The sequence below is a fragment of the Schistocerca nitens genome, chromosome 9 (genome assembly GCF_023898315.1).
Source record: "Schistocerca nitens isolate TAMUIC-IGC-003100 chromosome 9, iqSchNite1.1, whole genome shotgun sequence".
NCBI classification, from domain to species: Eukaryota; Metazoa; Arthropoda; class Insecta; order Orthoptera; family Acrididae; genus Schistocerca; species Schistocerca nitens.
Window position 1 is genome coordinate 434,247,032 of NC_064622.1, and position 21,648 is coordinate 434,268,679.

A 21,648-nucleotide genomic window follows, 5' to 3' on the forward strand; every position below is an offset into this window, starting at 1 on the left:
TCTGTTCATGACACACAAGATTCTGCAAGAGCAATGTTGACTTTAACTGAGGTGCTGCCTTCTAGAATGGAAAATAACATAGTGAACTTTGAAGATGAGACCTACTGAGTAACCTTAAAACAAAAACTACCTGACTGATCCTAAAGCAATAGAATACCTATAAAATGCTCAGATAATGAGGACCTCAAGTCAAGAACCTCAAACACATTCTGTAAGTAAATATCACCATCACACTGCTCTTGTGACACATTCTTAAAAAATAAATGATAGACCAAACATTGTGTGTGTGTGTGTGTGTGTGTGTGTGTGTGTGTGTGTGTGTGTCAGAGAGACAGCGATCTGCTGAGCCTTTTGTCACAATCTTCAAAAGCACTCTCCTTGTGTAGCCTGTGTGTTGACTAATGAGGTGACATATTTACTATAACTCTTTCAACAGGACAAAGATTTAGAACCTGAAAGCAAAGAGGGAGTCAATTGGGTCTTCGAATTTGCATGCATGTCAGTATCGGGCATCTGGTAAGATCTTCCTCTTCCATCACAACTGTTGTTAGCACTGACTCTTCCTTTCATTCTGAAAACATGTATTTCATCACTTCTACTGTAAGTTTTTATCATATGATTTTTAACCTTTATAAATTATTTTATCACTCACTTCTTTTGTCTCCTGACCATCCAACCACGAATCCCTGCTTATTTTATTTTTGCCAATTCTGAATACTCTCCTTGGCCCTATAGAAACTCCAATCGCTCATCCTCTTTCTGAAGTCTTGCCTGGAACTTGATACCCCACCCAATGGGCTTACCAATAAAATTGGTATCCTGGGCTGTTGCCCATCCTACTGCAAGAGCCTTTGTCTTTCCTTCACCAATTTGGTGCTTCATTATCACAAAATCCAAGTTCACACTATACTCCACAGCCTCTGATACCTTCAAAAAATATTAAGGCATAGCATCCATGTAAAGAAACAAGAGATATACCATAACCACAAAGACACAACAGATATATATAAATACTTGAAACTAATTTATGCTTTGCTTTATATTATATCTGGCCATCCACCAGCTACTTCCAGCAGCACAACGCTTGCACACTACATGTTGGCCTAACCTTGGGCCGCAGGTGTTCCTCTGCTAAGACTATTTACAAATATCACATGGGATCACTTGTTGTAGATGCAGTATCATTTACAAACAATATGTTTGCACACTGATTGTTCCAGGCACCACCAGGAGGAATCAGCAACATTCTTGAGCAGTGCGCATATCAGCAAACGGTGGCAATGCAGTCATGGCAGCAGCTTCTTCTGTGGGTCAAGTGGCTGTCAAACTCCTGTGGGTATCCTTCCACCTGTTGGATACTTAATGTGTAATATTTATGTTATTCTTAGTGATCATGGACGATCTTTGAGTTATTATCCAGAACAGTATGTGCTGTTAATAAAGGTGTACATAACTGCAACTATGACAATCCTCAGTTATTGCACACCACCCTTGCCACTAGGTGAGGACATAAAACATAGTAAAGTGGTTGCACATGAGACGAGCATCAGTGTGTTGATGAACAAGGTGACCAGCCTCTCTAAATAACAACAAGTGCATGATGAAAAACAAGATAGTACAATCCGGGCGGGGAGGGGGAGGGGGGGAGAACTGAAATACTCTGTGTGACTAAAAAATAAAATTGCAACTTGAACTGTGACTGGTACTAAGACTAATGTCTGCCAATAGTATTTTCCTCATCAAACAAGTATGTAAAATATAGCATAAACTATGATGTAACAGATTCCAAACAGAAAACTGTCTGTTGTTAGCACTATCCACTACTTAGACCGAATCTGATTTGGTGAATTTCATAATTAGGGAAGTTTTTTTTAACCTGGCATTTGCATTGTTTGTGAGAATTTGTAAAAAAGGAGAGGCACACTTAAGTCAACTACCAAACATATATTAGGAATATGAGCTCATTCCAGTGCTAATTTCAAAATATACCTGAAATGCCTCTTGTTGCAGAACATCCTCAGTGGGTGCAGCTTGAACTGGAGACTGGACTGCTGCTTGAGGCAAGGACTGAACCTGAAAATGTTAACAGCAAATATCAGTACAGTGAAGAAACAATGGCTGATTTCAACCAACACACACACACACACACACACACACACACACACACACATATATATATATATATATATATATATATATATATATATATAATAGAGGGAAACATTCCACATGGGAAAAATATATCTAAAAACAAAGATGATGTGACTTACCGAACGAAAGTGCTGGCAGTTCGATAGACACACAAACAAACACAAACACACACACAAAATTCAAGCTTTCGCAACAAACTGTTGCCTCATCAGGAAAGAGGGAAGGAGAGGGAAAGACGAAAGGATGTGGGTTTTAGGGGAGAGGGTAAGGAGTCATTCCAATCCCGGGAGCGGAAAGACTTACCTTAGGGGGAAAAAAGGACGGGTATACACTCGCACACACACACATATCCATCCACACATATGCAGACACAAGCACACATCTCACAAGCAGACATATTTAAAGGTCTTTGTCTTTAAATATGTCTGCTTGTGTCTGCATATGTGTGGATGGATATGTGTGTGTGTGCGAGTGTATACCCGTCCATTTTCCCCCCTAAGGTAAGTCTTTCCGCTCCCGGGATTGGAATGACTCCTTACCCTCTCCCCTAAAACCCACATCCTTTCGTCTTTCCCTCTCCTTCCCTCTTTCCTGATGAGGCAACAGTTTGTTGCGAAAGCTTGAATTTTGTGTGTGTGTTTGTGTTTGTTTGTGTGTCTATCGACCTGCCAGCACTTTCGTTCGGTAAGTCACATCATCTTTGTTAAACATTCCACGTGGGAAAAATATATCTAAAAACAAATATGATGTGACTTACCAAATGAAAGCGCTGGCACGTCGATAGACACACAAACAAACACAAACATACACACAAAATTCAAGCTTTCGCAACAAACTGGTGCCTCATGAGGAAAGAGGGAAGGAGAGGGAAAGACGAAAGGATGTGGGTTTTAAGGGAGAGGGTAAGGAGTCATTCCAATCCCGGGAGCGGAAAGACTTACCTTAGGGGGAAAAAAGGACGGGTATACACTCGCACACACACACATTTCCATCCACACATATACAGACACAAGCAGACGTGTGTGCGAGTGTATACCCGTCCTTTTTTCCCCCTAAGGTAAGTCTTTCTGCTCCCGGGATTGGAATGACTCCTTACCCTCTCCCTTAAAACCCACATCCTTTCGTCTTTCCCTCTCCTTCCCTCTTTCCTGATGAGGCAACAGTTTGTTGCGAAAGCTTGAATTTTGTGTATATTTTAAATATAAACTGCTTAAAAATGTCCAGTAGTAAAAACTGTTGCAAAATTATATTTATTGCTGATCTACAGTGCAGGATTATTACAAATGGGCATAAATTCGATGGGAGAAATAAAATGAAATTTATTTATGACTACAATTTTATTTCACATTTATCACTGTAAGACTCTAACCTCAGCATGAAGCCCCAAATATGTACAACAAGTTAATACGTTTATGACATAGTATTTTAAGTTTTCTTCATGAAGTAATCAATAAATGAAAAAAGTATAGATTTCGCACTCAGTTTCACAATCTGCCCTGCTTCCGAGACTCTATAAAATCTATTTAAATAACACACATTGGTTTTGTGCAAGCAGCTGCCCACAAAAAACCACAAACTCAGCAGCTGAATAGCAAATCAGGCTACTTTAAATTTTTTTCTGACTTAAAGTAAGCTATCATAGTAACTCAAAACTAATCACGAACAGTTGGCAACCATCAGAATGAGTGCAAGAATTTTCCTTCCACTGAAAGTTATATCAATGAACTCCTTTTTTTTCCCCCTGAAGCCCTTGTGAGGCTAGGGGAAAGCAACAGAGTAAACCTGCTGTTTGTTTTGTTTAAGGGTGCAAAAACAATTAGGGTCATATGTGCCCATGTCGCAAATGTAAAACACAAAGACAGAGGGAAGGGTTAGAAGTGATTATACATTAATCCCAATTAACGGAAGAAGAGAGAGCTACAAACAGTGACACTGAGGAAGGTCTATACAATAAACCATTGAGAAATGGAAGTCCTGAACTAAAAACTGAATGTCCTTTGCCATATTGCTACGACAGATAAAAAGTAAAACGCAGTCAACAGCCCGCACATCATTCGCTAAAACAGTCAATAACTCATATGGCAAACACAAACAAGAATGTATGTGGTTAAAAAAAAAAGGGCATTCTGTCAGGAAATGGGGGACCATCAAAGGTGGAGCACAATGAGCAAAAATTGGTGGGGGAGCACCACTTAGCAAATGGCAATGGCTAAAAGGACAGTGCCTTATATGCTATCTAACTAATATGATCTCACAGTGAGGGGGCCGAGAGGAAGTCGTAGCCGCTAGGAGAGGATTATTAACCCAGAGTTTGTTCCCGTGAAGGGAGGACCAGTAGTGGTGCCAAAGTGATACCACCTGCTGAGAGATGGCAACATAGAGATCTTCGGAGGGAATGTCCAAACTAGCGGGCTGAGATATAAACATCACAATGGCTCCATCAAGAGTGAGCAAGTGATCGCTTCCTGGACCCATTGTACTAAGGGATGGGTGGTGTACAACGCACAGAAGCTTTGGAGAGCACTGAGAGTCGGAGCATATGACTAAATTGAAAAGCCTGTGATGCCGGATGTACTGTGTGACTTGATGCTGAGCGACGAGCTCTGCTGTAAATATTGAGCACTGTTCCGGAAGCAGATACCGAAAAGCGGTGCCAAATGACAAAGGCACATCCAACACCATGGTCGCCTGAGAGCCATCCATGTACACAAAGGTACTCTGTGAAGTTCCATATGAAGGCCGTGAAACTGAAGGCGATAGAGTGAGGCTGGAGTAATGTCCTTAGAAAGCTAATGAAGGCCAAGGTGAATACGGACTACTGCATGAAGCCAAGGTGGTGAAGGGTTCACACCCATCAGGAAAGTGGCAGGTAGTGTGAAGTTAAGTTGCAGGAGCAAGTGTCAAAAGCAAACTCCAGGAGGTTACAGAGAGGAGGGATGTGCCCCATACTGGCAATCAAAGGAGTCATCAAATAAGGAGGCATCGGATGTATAACCACAAATGGCAAACAAACGGCATGCATATCTGCTGAAGGAGAAAGTCACGGTGTTAGGACAGCAGTAATTCAGCAACTTCTGCATACAGACTCTCAACCAGGCTAGTGTAAAAAGCGCCAGTGGCCAAACAGATGCCACAATGGTGGATAGTATTAAGACAGTGTAAGAGGGACACACATGCAGATGCATAAACGTAACACCTGCAGTCTAGTTTCGAACAGACAAGGGACCGGTACAAACAAAAGAGGGTGGTTCCATCTGCTGCCCAGGAATTACCATTGAGGACGCATAGGACTTTGAGGGACCACATACAGCAAGCTGCCAGGTACGACATGTGGGAGGACCAAGGAAGTTTCCTATTGAGCATGAGCCCCAGAAATTTCGTAGTTTCAATGAACAGAACAGGCCCAAGATGTAAAGACAGTGGAAGAAACCAACTGCGTCACCAGAAATTCATACAAACCGTTTTGTCGATGGCAAAACAAAAGCCATTGTCAATGCTCCATGAATAAAGACAATCCTGCAACAGACGGCATATTTGTCAACAAAAATGGAGCCTGAGATTCCCAGCAGGAAACAGACCATTACAGGGTTAATGGTAATAGTAAAGAGGATGACACTCAGGACAGAACCTTGAGGCACACCATTTCCTTGCTAAAGGTGTCCGATAAGACAGAACCCACATATACCTTGAAAACCCTGCCTTTTAAACATTCCTGAATGAAATGCGGCCACGGAAGCCCTGTGTGCAGAGTGTATGGAGGACACCAGTCCTCCAGCAGGTGTCGTAGGCTTTTTCCAAATCAAAAAACACCACCACAGTCTGGGATTTCGTAGAAAAGCATTAATGACATGGATGGACAAAGTGACGAGATCATCAACTGCAGAACAGTGTACTCAAAATCCACACTGTGCAGTGGTCAGTAAATTGCGAGACCCAAACCACCCCACCAGCCGGGCATGAATCATACGTTCCATCACCTTACAAACACAGCTGGTGAGAGAAATGGTGCGGTAGCAGAAGGAAGGTGTTTGTCCTTATCGGGCATAGGTATGGGTATGACAGTGGCTTCACACTCTGTAGACAGTACAAAGGGAAAACGTCAAGTGAGGAAAGAAAAGGCAAACTGCGACAGCTTGAAGATGGGTTGGTTGGTTGGTTGAAGGGACCGGACTACAAAGGCCACCGGTCCCTTTTTGCACGACCATCAAACACCCATAACGAAGAAAAACAAGCAACAGAGAGGACAAGGGACGACACAGAACAAGAAAGACATAGACAAAGACCAGAAAAGAGGAATTTTAAAAACACACAGAGTGTTACAGTGGTTGACCGAGCATGGAAACAAAAAAAAAGGAAAATACAACCACCAAGAGACACACTAAAAACCCCAATCTAAAACCGTAGGCCAAAGGCCACACTCAACACGAAAAAGACACAAACCCTCAGATTGAGCGATAAAAGCTCCGTGCACGAATAAAACTCAAAACTAAGGCTGCAATGGCAGCGTCATCCGTTAAAAGTGCAGGCAGCATATCAGGTCTGAGTGCAGTTAAAAGCGGACAGTCCAACAAAATGTGGACCACTGTCAACGCTGAACCAAAGCAACAAAGGGGTGGGTCTTCGCATCGTAATAAATAACCGTGTGTCAGCCAGGTGTGGCCAATGCATAGCCGGCAGAGTACAACAGAGTCCTTGCGAGAGGCCCGCAAGGAGGAGCACCACACATCAGTAGTCTCCCCAACGACCCGAAGTTTGTTGGGTGAAGGCAGGGTGCGCCATTCAGCACCCCAGGTACTAAGGAACTTCTGCCGCAAAACTGACTGGAGATCACACTCTGAAAGGCCAATCTCCAGGGCCGGTGCACTGACAGCCTGTTTGGCCAGCCTGTCAACCCGTTAATTACCCCTGGATGCTGGCATGACTCGCGGTCCACACAAAAACCATGGAGCGTCCACAATGGGAAAGAGTATGGAGAGACTCCTGGATAGTCATCACCACACGAGAGCGAGGAAAACATTGGTTGATAGCTCATAAGCCACTGAGGGAGTCATTGCAGATGACAAAGGACTCAACTGGGCAGGAGCGGACATACTCGAGGGCACGAGAGATGGCTACCGGCTCCGCAGCCATCCAGCTACGAGTATTGTTCAGAGAGATCCCCAAGAGTAAAAGCATAACCAACTTGACCAGCAACCATCGGTATAGATTACGGCAGAGCCAGCAAACGTGGCAAGGATGGAAAGAAAGCAGTGACAGAGGGCCTCAGGAGGGACTGAGTCTTTTGAACTTTGGGCCAAATCCAGCTGAAGGCATGGCCGGGCACACATAATGGGGGTATACGGAAATGGGCACAGCAAGGAGGCGGGAGAGGGAAAATCTCAAGCCCAGAGAGAACAGACCAGATATGAATCGCAATCAGACACTCTGACCAGGGCCGCCGTTCCGGAAGATGGGACGACCGAGTTGGGGAACAGGAGACGGTAACTGGGATGCCCGGGCAAGCTACAAACATGCACAGCCTAAGCGGCCAGCAGTCGTTGGCACTGGATCCGCAACGGAGGGACACCAGCCTCCACAAGTAGGCTGGTGACACCGCTCATGCAGAAAGCTCCAGTGGCGAGTCAGATCCTGCAGTGAAGGATGGGGTCAAGCAACCACAACACGGTGAAGGTGATGACAAACCAGGTGAAGTTGATGACAAACCATAAGCCAGACTCCCATAATCGAGACAGGACTAAATCAACATGTGATATAGTCGGAGAAGGGTAGACGCATCAGCACCCCAGCTGGTGTGCTCAAAAAACTGATGCGTCTCCACCACGGCAAGAGGTTCGCCGTCAAGATAAAGCTGTGGCTCAGGGTGAACCGCGTGATGCTAGCAGAAATAGTCTTGGCGGTCGACAACTGTAAGCTGTGCGTGACGGCCCAAGACTACGCCCTGCGGATGGCGCCCTCGAGTTGCCGTCCAGCAACCGCAATGCCAGTGGGGCTATAGTACAGGCAAAAGTCATCAGCATACAAAGAAGCTGATACGGACATTCCCACAGCTGCACCTAGCCCATTGATAGCAACTAAAATGAGGCAGTCTCCTGGACTCAGGAGGAACTATGGGAGGGACCAACTTGCATGTGGAAGGAACAAAGCGACTGAAAATTTTGAATAAAAATCAGGAGCGGGCCCCGAAGACCCCACCCATGAAATGGGGTGAGGATGTGATGTCACCATGTTGTATCATATGCCTTCCGCACGTCAAAAAAGACGGCAACCATGGGCTGACAGCGGGCAAATGCCATAGGGATGGCTGACTCCAGGCAGACCAGATCATCAGTGGCAGAGCAGCCCTTACGAAACCTGCCCTGAGATGGAGCCAACTCAAACTCTGGCTCACCATGCGTTCGAGTAACTTGCACAGAACATTGGTGAGGCTAATGGGGCAGTAGCTGTCCACCTCCAGTGGGTTCTTACCAGGCTTCAACACTGGTATGATAATGCTTTCGCACCACTGAGATGGAAACGCACCCTCAACCCAGATACGGTTGTAAAGGTCTAGGAGGTTTCGCTGGCAGTCCATTGAGAAGTGTTTGAGCATCTGATAGTGGATGCAATCCAGCCCGAGAGCCGTATCAGGGCAAGCAGCTAGGGCACTTTAGAATTCCCGCTTACTGAAAGAAAAAACACTGTATGATTCAGGGTGGCACATATGGAATGAAAGGCTCCGACTTTCCAAGCACTCTTTCAGGGAGCGGAAGGCCAGCGGGTAATTCGTAGTAGAAGTAGAACTCTGCGCATAATGCTCTGCTAAGAGTTCTGCAATCGTGTCCGATTCAGTACAGAGTGCTCCATTCAGGGAAAGCTCAGGTACGTTGACGGGCGTCTGATATCCATAGTCACCTAATCTTGGCCCAAACCTGCAATGGAGAGGTACGAATGCCAATGGTGGAGACATAACTTTCCCAACACTCCTGCTTCTGTCAGCGAATAAGGCAACGGGCTCGGGCACTGAGCCCCTTAAAGGTAATAGGGTGGTCCAGGGATGGGTACCGCTTATGACACTGGAGGGCCCGCCTGCAATCTCTGGTGACCACCGAGGCACAGTCCTCCGCCGAGGGGACCAGGAAGAGCAGGGGATTGCAGATTCCGCTGCAGAAACGATGCTGGTGGTTATCGTGTGAACCACCACATCAATGGTGTCACAATAAATACGTGCAGTAGCGGCAATGGAAACACATGAGTCCCAGTTTGCCTTATTCAAAGCCCACCTGGGGAGGAGCCCAGAAGATTGATGCTGCAGTAGTGACAGAAAAATCAGAAAGCGGTCACTACCGCACAAGTCATCGTGCACGCTCCAATGGATGGATGGCAGAAGGCCACGGCTGCAGATCGAAAGGTCGATGGCTGAGTAAGTGCCATGCACCACACTGAAATTTGGGGACGCACGATCATTTAAGAGAGAAAGGTTGATCTGCACCAACATCTGCTCAACAACAGTGCCTCGGCCCGTTGCCACCGATCCACCCCACAAAGGGTTATGGGCGTTAAAGCTGCCCAGTAACAGTTGGGCCACCAGCGCAGCCAATACATGCTGCAGGATATCACCATCCGGTGGAAGATAAAGGCTGCAGACAGTAACAGCCTGCGGCGTCCACACCCTAACAGCGACAGCCTCTAAAGGTGTTTGAAGAGGGACACACTCACTGGAAAGAGAGTGAAGAACGTAAATGAAGACTCCACCAGATACGCTCTCATGAGCTGTCCGATTCTTATAATAACCCTGATAGCCCCGGAGGGCAGGGGTTCACAATGCCGGAAACCGAGTTTCCTGGAGAGCAATGCAGAAGAAAGAGCGGATGCTGAGAAGTTGTCAGAGCTCAGCAAGGTGGTGGAAAAAACCGCTGCAATTCCACTGGAGGATGACACTGTCCACGATCGAAAAATGCGTGAAGGGACCGAGGAGGCAGATTACGCCGTTGGGTCATCGACCGCCACAAAAGGGGAGCCTGAATCGAGAATCAGTGCGTCTGAGGCAGGGGCAAGATTGAGGTCATTGGGGGACACCAAAATCTGCAAATCGTCCCCAGACTCAGAGCTGGTAGGAACAGGGGCACAGAGGCAACCTGAACCTCGCCCGTCTTACCCAGCCTATTCTTATTCTTCTTCTTCTTCACCTCCTCCTGCTGCTCCTTAGGAGCAACCTGGGAGGGAGACTCAGAAGGAGCGTCAGGGACAGACAAAGAGCGGGAAGCTCTTCAATCTGCCGCTTGTGGCTCCTTGAGCCACTGACTGATGTCAGTTGTCACGCTGGAGGAGGCCTTAGAAGGTAGAAAGACTTCCAGGTGACCCTTTCCGTGCAAGAGAAGCCAGAGCAGGCTGGCGTACCTCCGGCAAGGAGAGGAGCGGGGAGGGGGGTTCCGTCAGTTTGGGGGATTGGTCTCCCAAAAGAGGTACCTTGGGAGCACCAGAAGAAACAGTGTTCCCCATCACAGACATCGAAGAAGAGCCTGGGCAGCCCCGAGGGCCCACTGGGGGCTTAACAACCGCAGGGACAGCTGTCGCCACCGGGGGTAACGAACTCGCAGTCGCAGCATACGATGTAGTCATCTGCACAGGATTAAGTGGTTCGTATTTCCTCTTTGCATCCTGATAGGTGAGCCTGTCCAGGGTTTTTATTTCCATTATTTGCCGCTCCTTATGGAGAACAGGGCAGTCAGGTGAGCAGTGGGAGTGGTTCTTCTGAAAGTTGACAAGTGGGAGGAGGCGCACACGGAGCGCCCAGGTGCAGAGGATGACCGTAATCCGTGCATGTGGCACTGGAAGTACAACGAGATGACTTGTGACCAAATTTCCAACACTTGAAGCATCGCATAGGGAGAGTGATGTATGATTTCATGTCATATGGTAAACCATCACCTTGACCTTTTCAGGCAACGAGTCACCCTCAAAGGCCAAGATGAAGGCATCAGTAGCAACTTGTTGTCTTTGGGTCTCCTATGCATGCGCTGGACAAAGTGCACACCCATCGCTCTAAGTTGGCACATACCTCCTCATCCGACTGCAAAAGGAGGTCACAATGGAAAATAAGACCCTGGACAAAGTTTAGTCTTTTATGGGAGTAATCGAAGACGGGGATATCACCCAGCTTTTCAAAGGCGAGCAACGCCCGTGAATGGGCTGGGGAGGCCGCCTGGATCAAAATCGCCCCACTGCACATTTTAGACAACGCCGCCACTTCCCCAAACCTATCTTCAAGGTGGTCTATGAAAAACTGGGGCTTCGTTGTCTGAAAGGTCTCTGCATCAGTCCAGCAGCTAACCAGGTACCGAGGCGAATATGGCTCACGAGACCGAGTCGCCCTACGGTCCTTCTAAGGCGTGGCCAGGGACGGGAATGATCGGGAATCATAGGTCGCAGCATCAAGTCATTTCGTACGCGCTTGGAGACTGCTGGCGCCGAGCGACCACCGGCTTGAGTCAACGTAACCCATTCCATTGCGGGTCATCCGCCCTGATGTCACCCACTCCGATCAGGAGCTCTCCCCATGGGTGCCACCAAGCTACAGCAAGGGCCACCTGGTGGGATGGCCGTTGCCGGGAGTCCTGGTGCCCCAGAAAGGATGGGCACCTACTCCTTGGCATATGCAGGGAGTTCACAGCTCAGGCATCAGCAGTGAAATCCCTGCGTTGTCAAGGGGCTACAACCAAGAGGTTGCTTGACAACCCCACCACGACGGACTGGCTACTGCGCTGGATTTTGGGTGCCAAAATGGTCCAGAATTGTAGCAGGCACGAAGAATGGTATAGCGCTGGAGACGAGAAGTAGGCAACCTACAAGACTGAGGGGGCCAAGCCCGCCACACGACAATAAGCAGCATGCAAGATCTCAGTGCATGATGGACAAACAAAAAACAACATGTAAGGCGTACTTCCCCAAACGGCACACAATATCAACAGAAATTTGGAAAAGGTGGAGATCTAACTCAAGAGGGGACCATTACAGAAATGCCGAAACGGTGGAGACTTCTTTTAGTCACCTCTTACAACAAGCAGGAATATCGCGGGCCTATTCTTACCCCTGGACTCGCAGGGGGCTTGAAGATGGGTAGTCAGGGAGATGGGTTGACTATCAACATCACCCTGAATGAGCAGCATGACTCCCCCATGAAATGGACTGCCGTCCTAACGGGGAAGGTCAAAATGGACCGGGAAGAAATGTGAGAACTCAAATTGGTCGTGAGGAAGCAATTTTGTTTCCTGGAGGCAGAGAACAAGTGGGTGCAGCAATTCTAAGAGCAGCCGTAAATCCTCTTTATTTAATCAAAGGCCACAAATGTTCCTTTGAAGGAGAGTCACAATCAGGAAACGGGAGGAGGAAAAAAATAAGGGGGTGTCACCTCGGCTGCTGCCGAGTGCCAACCTTCAAAGACTCGCTGCCACAGGGCGCAGAGGCTGGAGGATCCTCCTCCATGAGGTCCACAGAGGCATCGATATTCTCCCTCTGTCGATCTGCAGAGTCCAGGTCAGAAAAACAATTGGCGGTGCGCACTGGTGACACGGAGGCCGGCCAGGCAAGCGTATCATGTGGAGACACCGTTGAAGAGGATCTCTGAGTCAGCGAAGAAGATGACTGTTTGCCTTTGTTTGACTTCTTGCAGCCTTTCAGGTTGGCAGAGGAAGACTTAGATGTTTATTGGCTGGAGGAATGAGGGAAGTCTTCGCAGCAGTAGTCCTTCTGTCCTTTCTGACCTGACAGTTGTGTAGCTGGTGACTTCGCCCCCTGAGGCGAAAGTTTGGCAGCTTGCTACACAGCTGGATCAGGAGGCTTTGATACTACCATGACATTTGGCAATTTCACAACCGCAGAGCTGAATATGAAGTGACATGCCTGTCTGGCCATGTCCTTTGTGGAGTGGGATGTAGCAAGAACAGTACTGTAGGTGCCAGATGGTAGAACGAAGGGTTTCCAACTAGCCAACAACTTGCAAGCGACCAGGTGAGGCTCTTTTTCTTTCACCCGGTTCTCCTGGACAGGCCGCTCATCGAGACACACGGAACAAACTCGATATGAGGTAACTTGGTCACCACTGCAGTTGATACACTGGATAGGAGGAGGCTGACAATTGCCCTCATGAGCATCCCTACCACAGGTTACACATTTGGCCAGGTATCAACAGGACATTCAAGTCTGGTTAAAATGATGACACAAATAGCAGCGTAATGGGTTTGGAATGTATAGTCAGACTGTAACAACTTCATATCATGCTTGGATCTTGAACGGAAGCACCATTCTATCAAAAGTGAGAAAAAGAGTGCATGTGGGCATGCATGGACTGCGATGACACCATGATCAGAGAGGTATATTTGGATTTCTGCCTTGGTCAGAACATCGAGCAGCCTAATGTCAACATCACCACGGAAAGAATTCAGAATTCTATGAGCCTCGGCATGAACAGGAGAGCCGTGGAGAAGTGAAGTGGTGAGCAGTTGTTGAGCTTGAGAATCAGAAGTAGTCTCCAAAAGCGAAGTGCCATTGTGTAAATGAGAGCAGGATTTCATTGTGCCAGCAATTTCAGAAATACCTTTCTGAATAAGAAACGGATTTACCATCGCAAAAGATTGACTGTCTTCAGCACATGAACCCACTAGGAAATGTGGTGCAGCTGGGGGGCAGGGGCTCTTTGAATGAGGAGCTACATTCCATTTATAGTTGGTGGATGATGTTGACTGTGAAGATGACGATTGGCTGATTGTGAGAAAATCCTCCACGATTGCCAGCATCTCCAATGGTGGGCTCCTGCCAACTGGAGGTCCCCCCTCAAAAGAGGGCTCAACCGTCATAGGCGACTGTTCACTCCACAGTCACATCTCCCAAACACCTGACAGAGACATCAATCAGCAATTTGAGTCAATAGCAGCTCAGGCAATCACCCCTCTCAGGGCCAGGCCTGTATCAGGGGGTACGTGCGAACCCGGGGCTGGGAATTATATGTTATTCAGTCACCTGTTACGCGTCAGACACATGGGCTGGCCATCAGGATTGCAAAGGGAGGAAGAAGAAAAGAGGAACATCAAATGCCAAAGTGGAGGAAGGATAGGAGGAGGTGAATGAAGAAAGACAAACAGAACAAAAAGCAATGGTGAGACTGTTCTAATGTCAGCTACGGAAAATGTGGAACACATTCCCAAAAACACCCCAGAGATATTCCCCAAGGGAGGGGAAAAGGAATGGCAAGAGGACAGACATGCAGCACCGAAGGGAAAACATGCTGCAAACGCTGGAGCCAAGCAGTAGCTAAGCATAAACCTGTCAAGTAACATTGAGCTCCCTGGGGGAGTGGTGGTGGGGGATAAACCTGCTGTGAGTTCCTGTCATTCAGGAATTAGTGGCAATGAGCAAGCTGATAGGTTGTCCAGGACACGTGGGACGAAACTGCATAGCTGGATCAGAAGATAGCATGCAGAAAATTGGAATAAGATCAAAAAATAAAAAATAAAAATAAAATAAAAACATGTCACGGTAATGATGCCATTGCTGTGTTTCAAGAGATGTTCTGCAAATCCTGGGCTTGAAAAGGAGACAGATTAAAATCATGGTAGGATCAATAACTGACCATGAGAACTTTAAGATATACCTGCACACAATGGGTACAGAAGCCCTTAAGTGTAGGCTATGTGGCAAGGGGAATGAAACCACACCACATTTAATCTTACAATGCAAAGTGATGGAGGCCTGAAGACACAGAATACTTGGATCATAAATTCCTAAATAATTTGTGACTAACGGAGAACTAGTAAAGAGTTTCCTACTGTTCTTTAAGGAAACCAGTTGGCTTTACTAGAATTACAAGGAAAGAAATCCCACAATAAACTTAGTTTTGGTGCAGGCAATAGTAGGTCAAGATTGCTACTGTTTTGTCTCCCTATGAAAATCAAGACAATTCTATGGTTCCCCAGACCATGCTACCTACAGTTGTTCTAACAAACTGATGAACATTTGACTTAACAGACACCATGTAGCACCTCTTTGCAGCTTGATGACAGTGTTGACGTGTCAGGACACGGACTTCGCGATACATCAAAGTTGACTTCAAAGCTATATAAAGATCTTTTAACCATGCTGTAAAGCTGTATGTAAAGAAGGAAACATTTCTCTTCTGACTGATTCTTGTACTGGACAAAGCAATCCCATGTTAGGCAATGACGTTTTTTGAAGTAATAGGTATCCGTCTAATTGCACCATACAAGCAATTTCACCACTGTGCCTGCTTGATGGAGATAAGTATATAAATCAATAATAAGGAAGATTGCATAAAAACTCCTTCAATTTTCATCACCAGCTGTCCTCTCCAATCTTCAGTGAAATGATCTGGTATGTTGGATTCATTTCAAAACTTTGTGGTAAAAATACGGATTCTTTATGAATGTGAACACAGTTTACTTTCCAATTGATATAATTCAAGGAGAAGACTGAAAAAGATTGTAACTTCAAAGATGAAGCATTTATACAGTGTGCGCTGTGCTGTGAAAATATTTGTTTTCTATGTTTTTATGACACTTATCACTCTGGCTCATGTGAAACTGAACCTGTGTTATAAAAGAGTATTTCATTTTTCATATTTGCCTCAACAATTGGATTTGTATTTTTTAAAAATTTATACAACCTTTATGAACTATCTGTAAGAAATATAATTAAGATTTACATTTCCAATGAAAACTGGAATTTTTCAGGAGATATGTAATTAGAAACAAAAAGACACACATTTTTCATAAAGATGATTAGATATTTGTTATTTAGCATATATTTCATAAATTTTATATTTGAATGATGTATGTGTTTAGATAAAAATAAAAAATAAGAAAAAATAAGAAAACCAAAGGAAAATGACCAAACTGAGATTCGAACCAGTGATCCATTGATAAAACAATCCCCCACAAACTGAAGTCCCCCCACCTCCCTCTTGGCATTGGCAATTCACAGCAACTCACCCCCCCCTCCTCCTCCCAATCCCTTCTGTACTCCATGCCCCCCTCTTTGTAGAAGTCACATGCTTCTCCTTATCTGCTGTACCCATCAAAAATCAAAGATATTAGTGTTGCTGTGTTCATAGGAGTGAGCCTGTGGGTGCATGTGTGGTAGTATTTGTGAATGTGTGTACTACTGCTAGAAAAAGTAGTAGTGCTTGAGAGCTAATGTGAATGCTGTTTTCTGCTGCATGTTACTGTGCTCTGCATGTCAATCTGCTGTAGGTGTGTGGTTGCCTTTCCCATATTTCACCTACTGCTCATCCAGTAATTTCAAATATTGTTGAATATTAAAATCAGATCTCCCAACACAGAAAATTAAAATGCTCAAGGTGACACTAACAGAATTCCTATCACGTTTTACATTTCTTAGACCATATGTAATGAGAATTCACGCATTGCATTGTTCCCTATGACAGAAAACCAAAGGAAAATGACCAAACAGATTCGAACCAGTGATCCATTGATAAAACAATCCCCCACAAACTGAAGTCCCCCCACCTCCCTCTTGGCATTGGCAATTCACAGCAACTCACCCCCCCCCTCCTCCTCCCAATCCCTTCTGTACTCCATGCCCCCCTCTTTGTAGAAGTCACATGCTTCTCCTTGTCTGCTGTACCCATCAAAAATCACAGATATTAGTGTTGCTGTATTCATAGGAGTGAGCCTGTGGGTGCATGTGTGGTAGTATTTGTGAATGTGTGTACTATTGCTAGAAAAAGTAGTAGTGCTTGAGAGCTAATGTGAATGCCGTTTTCTGCTGCATGTTACTGTGCTCTGCATGTCAATCTGCTGTAGGTGGTGGTTGCCTTTCCCATATTTCACCTACTGCTCATCCAGTAATTTCAAATATTGTTGAATATTAAAATCAGATCTCCCAACACAGAAAATTAAAATGACTCAAAATGCTCAAGGTGACACTAACAGAATTCCTATCACGTTTTACATTTCTTAGACCATGTGTAATGAGAATTCACGCATTGCATTGTTCCCTATGACTGAAATTTTTCGCAAGTCATTGCTGTTTGCAAAAAGGGTAAAGGAATGTAGATCTCCCCAATTTGTAAGCCAATATCCTTAACATCTGTTGCAAGATTGTAGATCACATTATATGCTTGAATTTTATGACTTTCATGAGGATACAAAGCTTCTCTCCAAGAGTCACATGAATGTCAAAATTTCAAATATTGAAACAGATGACCATGGGACAAAAACTGCTTACCAGAGGAAAGGCCATAGGGCTTAACAGAATACCAACACAATTTTGTCGAGTTTGCGGAAGAAGTTGCCCTTCTTCTAGCTGCAGGGCACTGTGAGCCTCTGGAGGAGTGAAGTGTTCCTAATGGTTGGGAAAAAAAAACAACACTTCATTTCTGTTTTTAAGAAGGGTCATTGAACAGATGCACAAAACTGTGTGAACACATCTCTGATGTCAGTCTGTTACAGAATTTTGGAACATGTTTCATACTCACGAATGAAACAAAAGTCTACTCTGTAGAAATCAATATGGGTTCCAAAAACAACAACTATATGAAACCCAGATTGCTGCTCGTACATAAGACACAGAGAGCAGTAGATACTGGCATCCAGGCAGAAGCCATCTTCCTCGACTTCCAGAAGGAATTCGATACAGTTCCACACTGCCACCTAATGAGTAAAATACAGGCATTCGGGATTTCATAAATTTACGTACATTCCGCCCATACGCCTTTCTTGGGATTGTACTAATAGCGACTCATATCTGTATTCAATGTAATGTTAGTACATTTCGTAGAAAATACAAAATCCTCCTCCATGAGTGTCTGCAAGCAGAGTATTACCATGCACAAGGAGAGCTGCAGAAGGTTCAGTATAACTTTGTGAAATATCCTGATGTTGCTTTCTGGGACACAATGAGATAGAGGGAATGAGGAATTACATGCTTGCTCTTCATTTTGCAGACCTATGAAGGAGGGAAATGCATGACCACTATTCTGGCGACCTAATTTCCCTCACGCTTCTAAACTGCACCCCTGCCTTTCCACCCTGTTACAGCCCCAGAACACAATTGATCCCTTAATACGGTTCTACTGCCCTTATACGTAGTACAGAAATTTAACATCTGTTCTTAACCCACTTCATTTAACAATAAACATCAATTTTATACAATTAAAACATTATTTTTAACAATCTGTGATTTTTCCATACCCTGCAAAACGGGAACTATTAGTCTTAAAGAAAAAATAAACAGACACTTTTTGTAAGACATTTAATGTACTTTAATTTTGTACTGGAACATATTTTCGCTAGATGTCATGATTTTTGAGATATTCAAGAAAAATGCAGAAAAGTGATCTTCTACCCACTAGCCATCCGCAGACTCACCGGTTAGAATCTTTAGTATGTTGTTCATGACACTCTGTCCTACCATAACAAAAATTTGAGACTGCAAAATTGTTTCCCCAGTTAACATTTTTTGCTCTTCATTGACTTGGCTAAAAGGAGCCTTCAGTACAGAAGCACTTTTGTAAAGTTGATGCTCTACTTCTGTGGAAGGGGGAAAGGGCTGAGCAGGGGCCACCCACTTGGAGGGAGTAGGGATTAATTAATTAAAATTTTTTGTTCAAGAATTACCTTCTACACTTGGAGTTTGCTGCTATGATGACCATTCACAGCCTATCCACTGTCCCAACACATGATGCTGGATTAGGCATGGTTCTCATGGCGAAGATTATTCACAGACAGACACCTTGGTGAGTGTCGGTTGCAATCTTTGATCAATATAAGTATAGGGGAGGATCACATGGAGTTTCGTGCTTCAGTAGCAGAGGGTCACAACAGAGATGCCTCTCTCTGTTGGCTGCTGCCTTCCGATGCACCAACATGTCTCTCCTCCTGTTGTGTGTTCCGATTGGGAGTTCAATCCTAACAGCCATTTCCAAAACGATGGTGGCTTCCTTAGGCGAACCACATCCATGCCTTTAAGATGGAATGATTTTTACCAGACTTCTGTGATACTTGTCTATGAACACAACAATCCTCAATGTCCACAAAAAGATCCATTCTCGCCCCATCCTGTATGTTATCTACGAATATGTGTACAGTGATTTGAAGTGGAAGAACCACATAAAATTAATTGCATGTAAGGCAGATGACAGGCAGAGATTCATTTGAAGAATCCTCAGGAAATGTAGTACGAAGAGGCGGTTAGAACAATACTCAAACATTGCTCATCGGTCTGAGATCCAGTCCACATAGGATTGATAGAGGAAAAGGAGAACATCCAAAGAAGAGCAGTACGTTTTGTTACATGTTCACTTAAAAGCACAAAAGTGTCATGGAAATGCTCAGTGACACCAGTGGCAGATGCTGCAAGAGAGGCATTGTGCACCACAGTGTGGTTTACTACTAAAGTCAACCAATATATTGCTTTCTCCTAGATATACTTCAGGAAAAGACCAACAAGATAAAATGAGAGAGAGTCGAGCCCACACAGAGGTATGCCAGCTTATCTTACTTCCTGCAAACCACTCGTGACTGTCACACGAAAAAGGGGAAGTGACATGGTACACAAGATATCCTCTGCTACACACCATACTGCCATTTTAAAAGTCTCTTATGCCTTGATGCCACGCAGACAGTTCAACAGTCATGATGGCTTTCTGGATGATCCAAAATGTAATTTCAAAACAGGAAATATTCGTCATTGGAGAGTGTAGGTCAAATCAAGAGTTCACGAGATGCCACAGAAGGCCCAATATATGATCTAAAATACATGACAAATTCCAAAGATGTCTGCGAGAACTTTGTCTGCACTGCGTAAGTTGCCTACGAGTTCCTGTTTTCCAGCAACCTATCAGAGGCTCTCTATGCCAACATAGCGGCCGTACTTCCCCACATTGACTGTATAGAGAATGACAGGCCCCGAATAAGCAGCCTGTCACATAGCAGTTATGGACATCTAGCAATTTACCTCACAGTGTGCCATACAGACATAGTGTGTCAAGACACTACCATGAATGGGGAAACCGTAGGTAGGATTCCAAAAGTGACAAGGTAGATGCTAACAAGTCCTCCTCTACAGTGCACCTCATATAGGAAGGCGGCCCAATATTCAGCCATTCTGCCGGTACCCCTCCATAAACTGCTGGCAGCCATTAAAATTCTTTCTTTCTGAGCGGCTAGCAGCAAGTTACGAGAATTTCTCTCCTGAAAACTGCACATTTGTCATACTTCACAACAATGCAATTTAATTCACAGAGCGAGCATATTGTCCATTTAATTATTGGTGCTATTATCTTATTGCCTCATAGCTATGAATGTCTATCTTTAAACGTGTTAGTGCGGTTTCCAAATAATTACATCAGGTGAGGGCAATAAATGTGAAGTGAGGGCAATAAATGTGAAGTGCTTCACAAACAGGCGAAGATTATCTCCCGTATTACAACTTCTTGAAATGTGAATCTGAAAGTGAGGCTCCCATCGTTGACATTTTGAAGATGCAAGAACAGACTGCAGAAGCGTGTGGTGTAGGCAAGAGAACTGTACGGCGAATTATAATTAATGTGTCAAAGCTCTAGAAATGTCAGGAGATGTTGGTTTCGTGTTGCCTGGAAAGCGTAGAAATTGCAAGAAACCTGTAGCACAAATGGATTGTTTTGACAAGAATGTTTTGAAATGTATATGAATGGTGAATATCTGACTTCACAAAAACTTGTTAAAATCATTAATGACAAAACTGGCTTCAAAGGAAGTGCTTCATCAATGCAAAGAATTTTGAAAGTCATTGGTTTCAAATATGTTAAAAGTAATGATGGGAGAAAGTTTTTAATGGAACGACGTGACAGCTGCAGCACAAGCCACATTCCGAGAAAGATACACGAAATAAGAGGAGGTAGTTCAATAGTGTATTACCTGGATGAAACATGGGTGAATCAAAATCATTCCAAGAAAAACTGCTGTAAAATGAGTGATGGTAGTACCAGTTTTGACATTCCTATAGAAAAGGTTATCAAATAATTTTTCTGCATGCTGGCACTGCTTCTGGTTTTGTTCCTGAGAGTAAACTTGTTTTTAGATGTAAGAAAAACAGCAGTGACTACTATACAGAAACGAACACTGTCACATTCCAGAAGTGGTTCACTGAACAGTTCTTGCCATACGTGACTCCACAATCTGTCATTGTAATGCACAATGCCAGCTATCACTCACTGTGACAGAGAAAACACATAGTACAAACATCAGGAAAACGAATATCGTGCTCTGCTTAAAATTAAAGATATTGCGCACAATATTAGCCAGACCCATGCGGAACTATTGCAGCTCATTAGTTTAAACAAGTCACATGGGAAAACATACAAACTTGACTTATTTGCATGTGAATGTGGTCGCACAGTTTTGTATTTACCGCTGTACCACTGCCAGTATAACACGACTGAATTAATTTGGGCACAGGTTAAAGGCAATGTACCAGGAAGGACAAAACATTCAAGATAGCAGACAC

At 44.7% G+C, this 21,648-nt stretch overlaps 1 protein-coding gene across 2 annotated transcripts in view; it reads right to left on the bottom strand.

The window, feature by feature from the left end:
- LOC126203079 (PAX-interacting protein 1-like) overlaps positions 1-21,648 on the bottom strand; it is a 175,635-nt gene that overhangs the window by 95,023 nt on the left and 58,964 nt on the right. For both annotated transcript variants that reach the window (XM_049937320.1, XM_049937318.1), the window contains exon 12: positions 1,990-2,073. In XM_049937320.1, the coding sequence (XP_049793277.1) occupies positions 1,990-2,073 (84 nt within the window). The remainder of the gene's footprint in view (positions 1-1,989; positions 2,074-21,648) is intronic.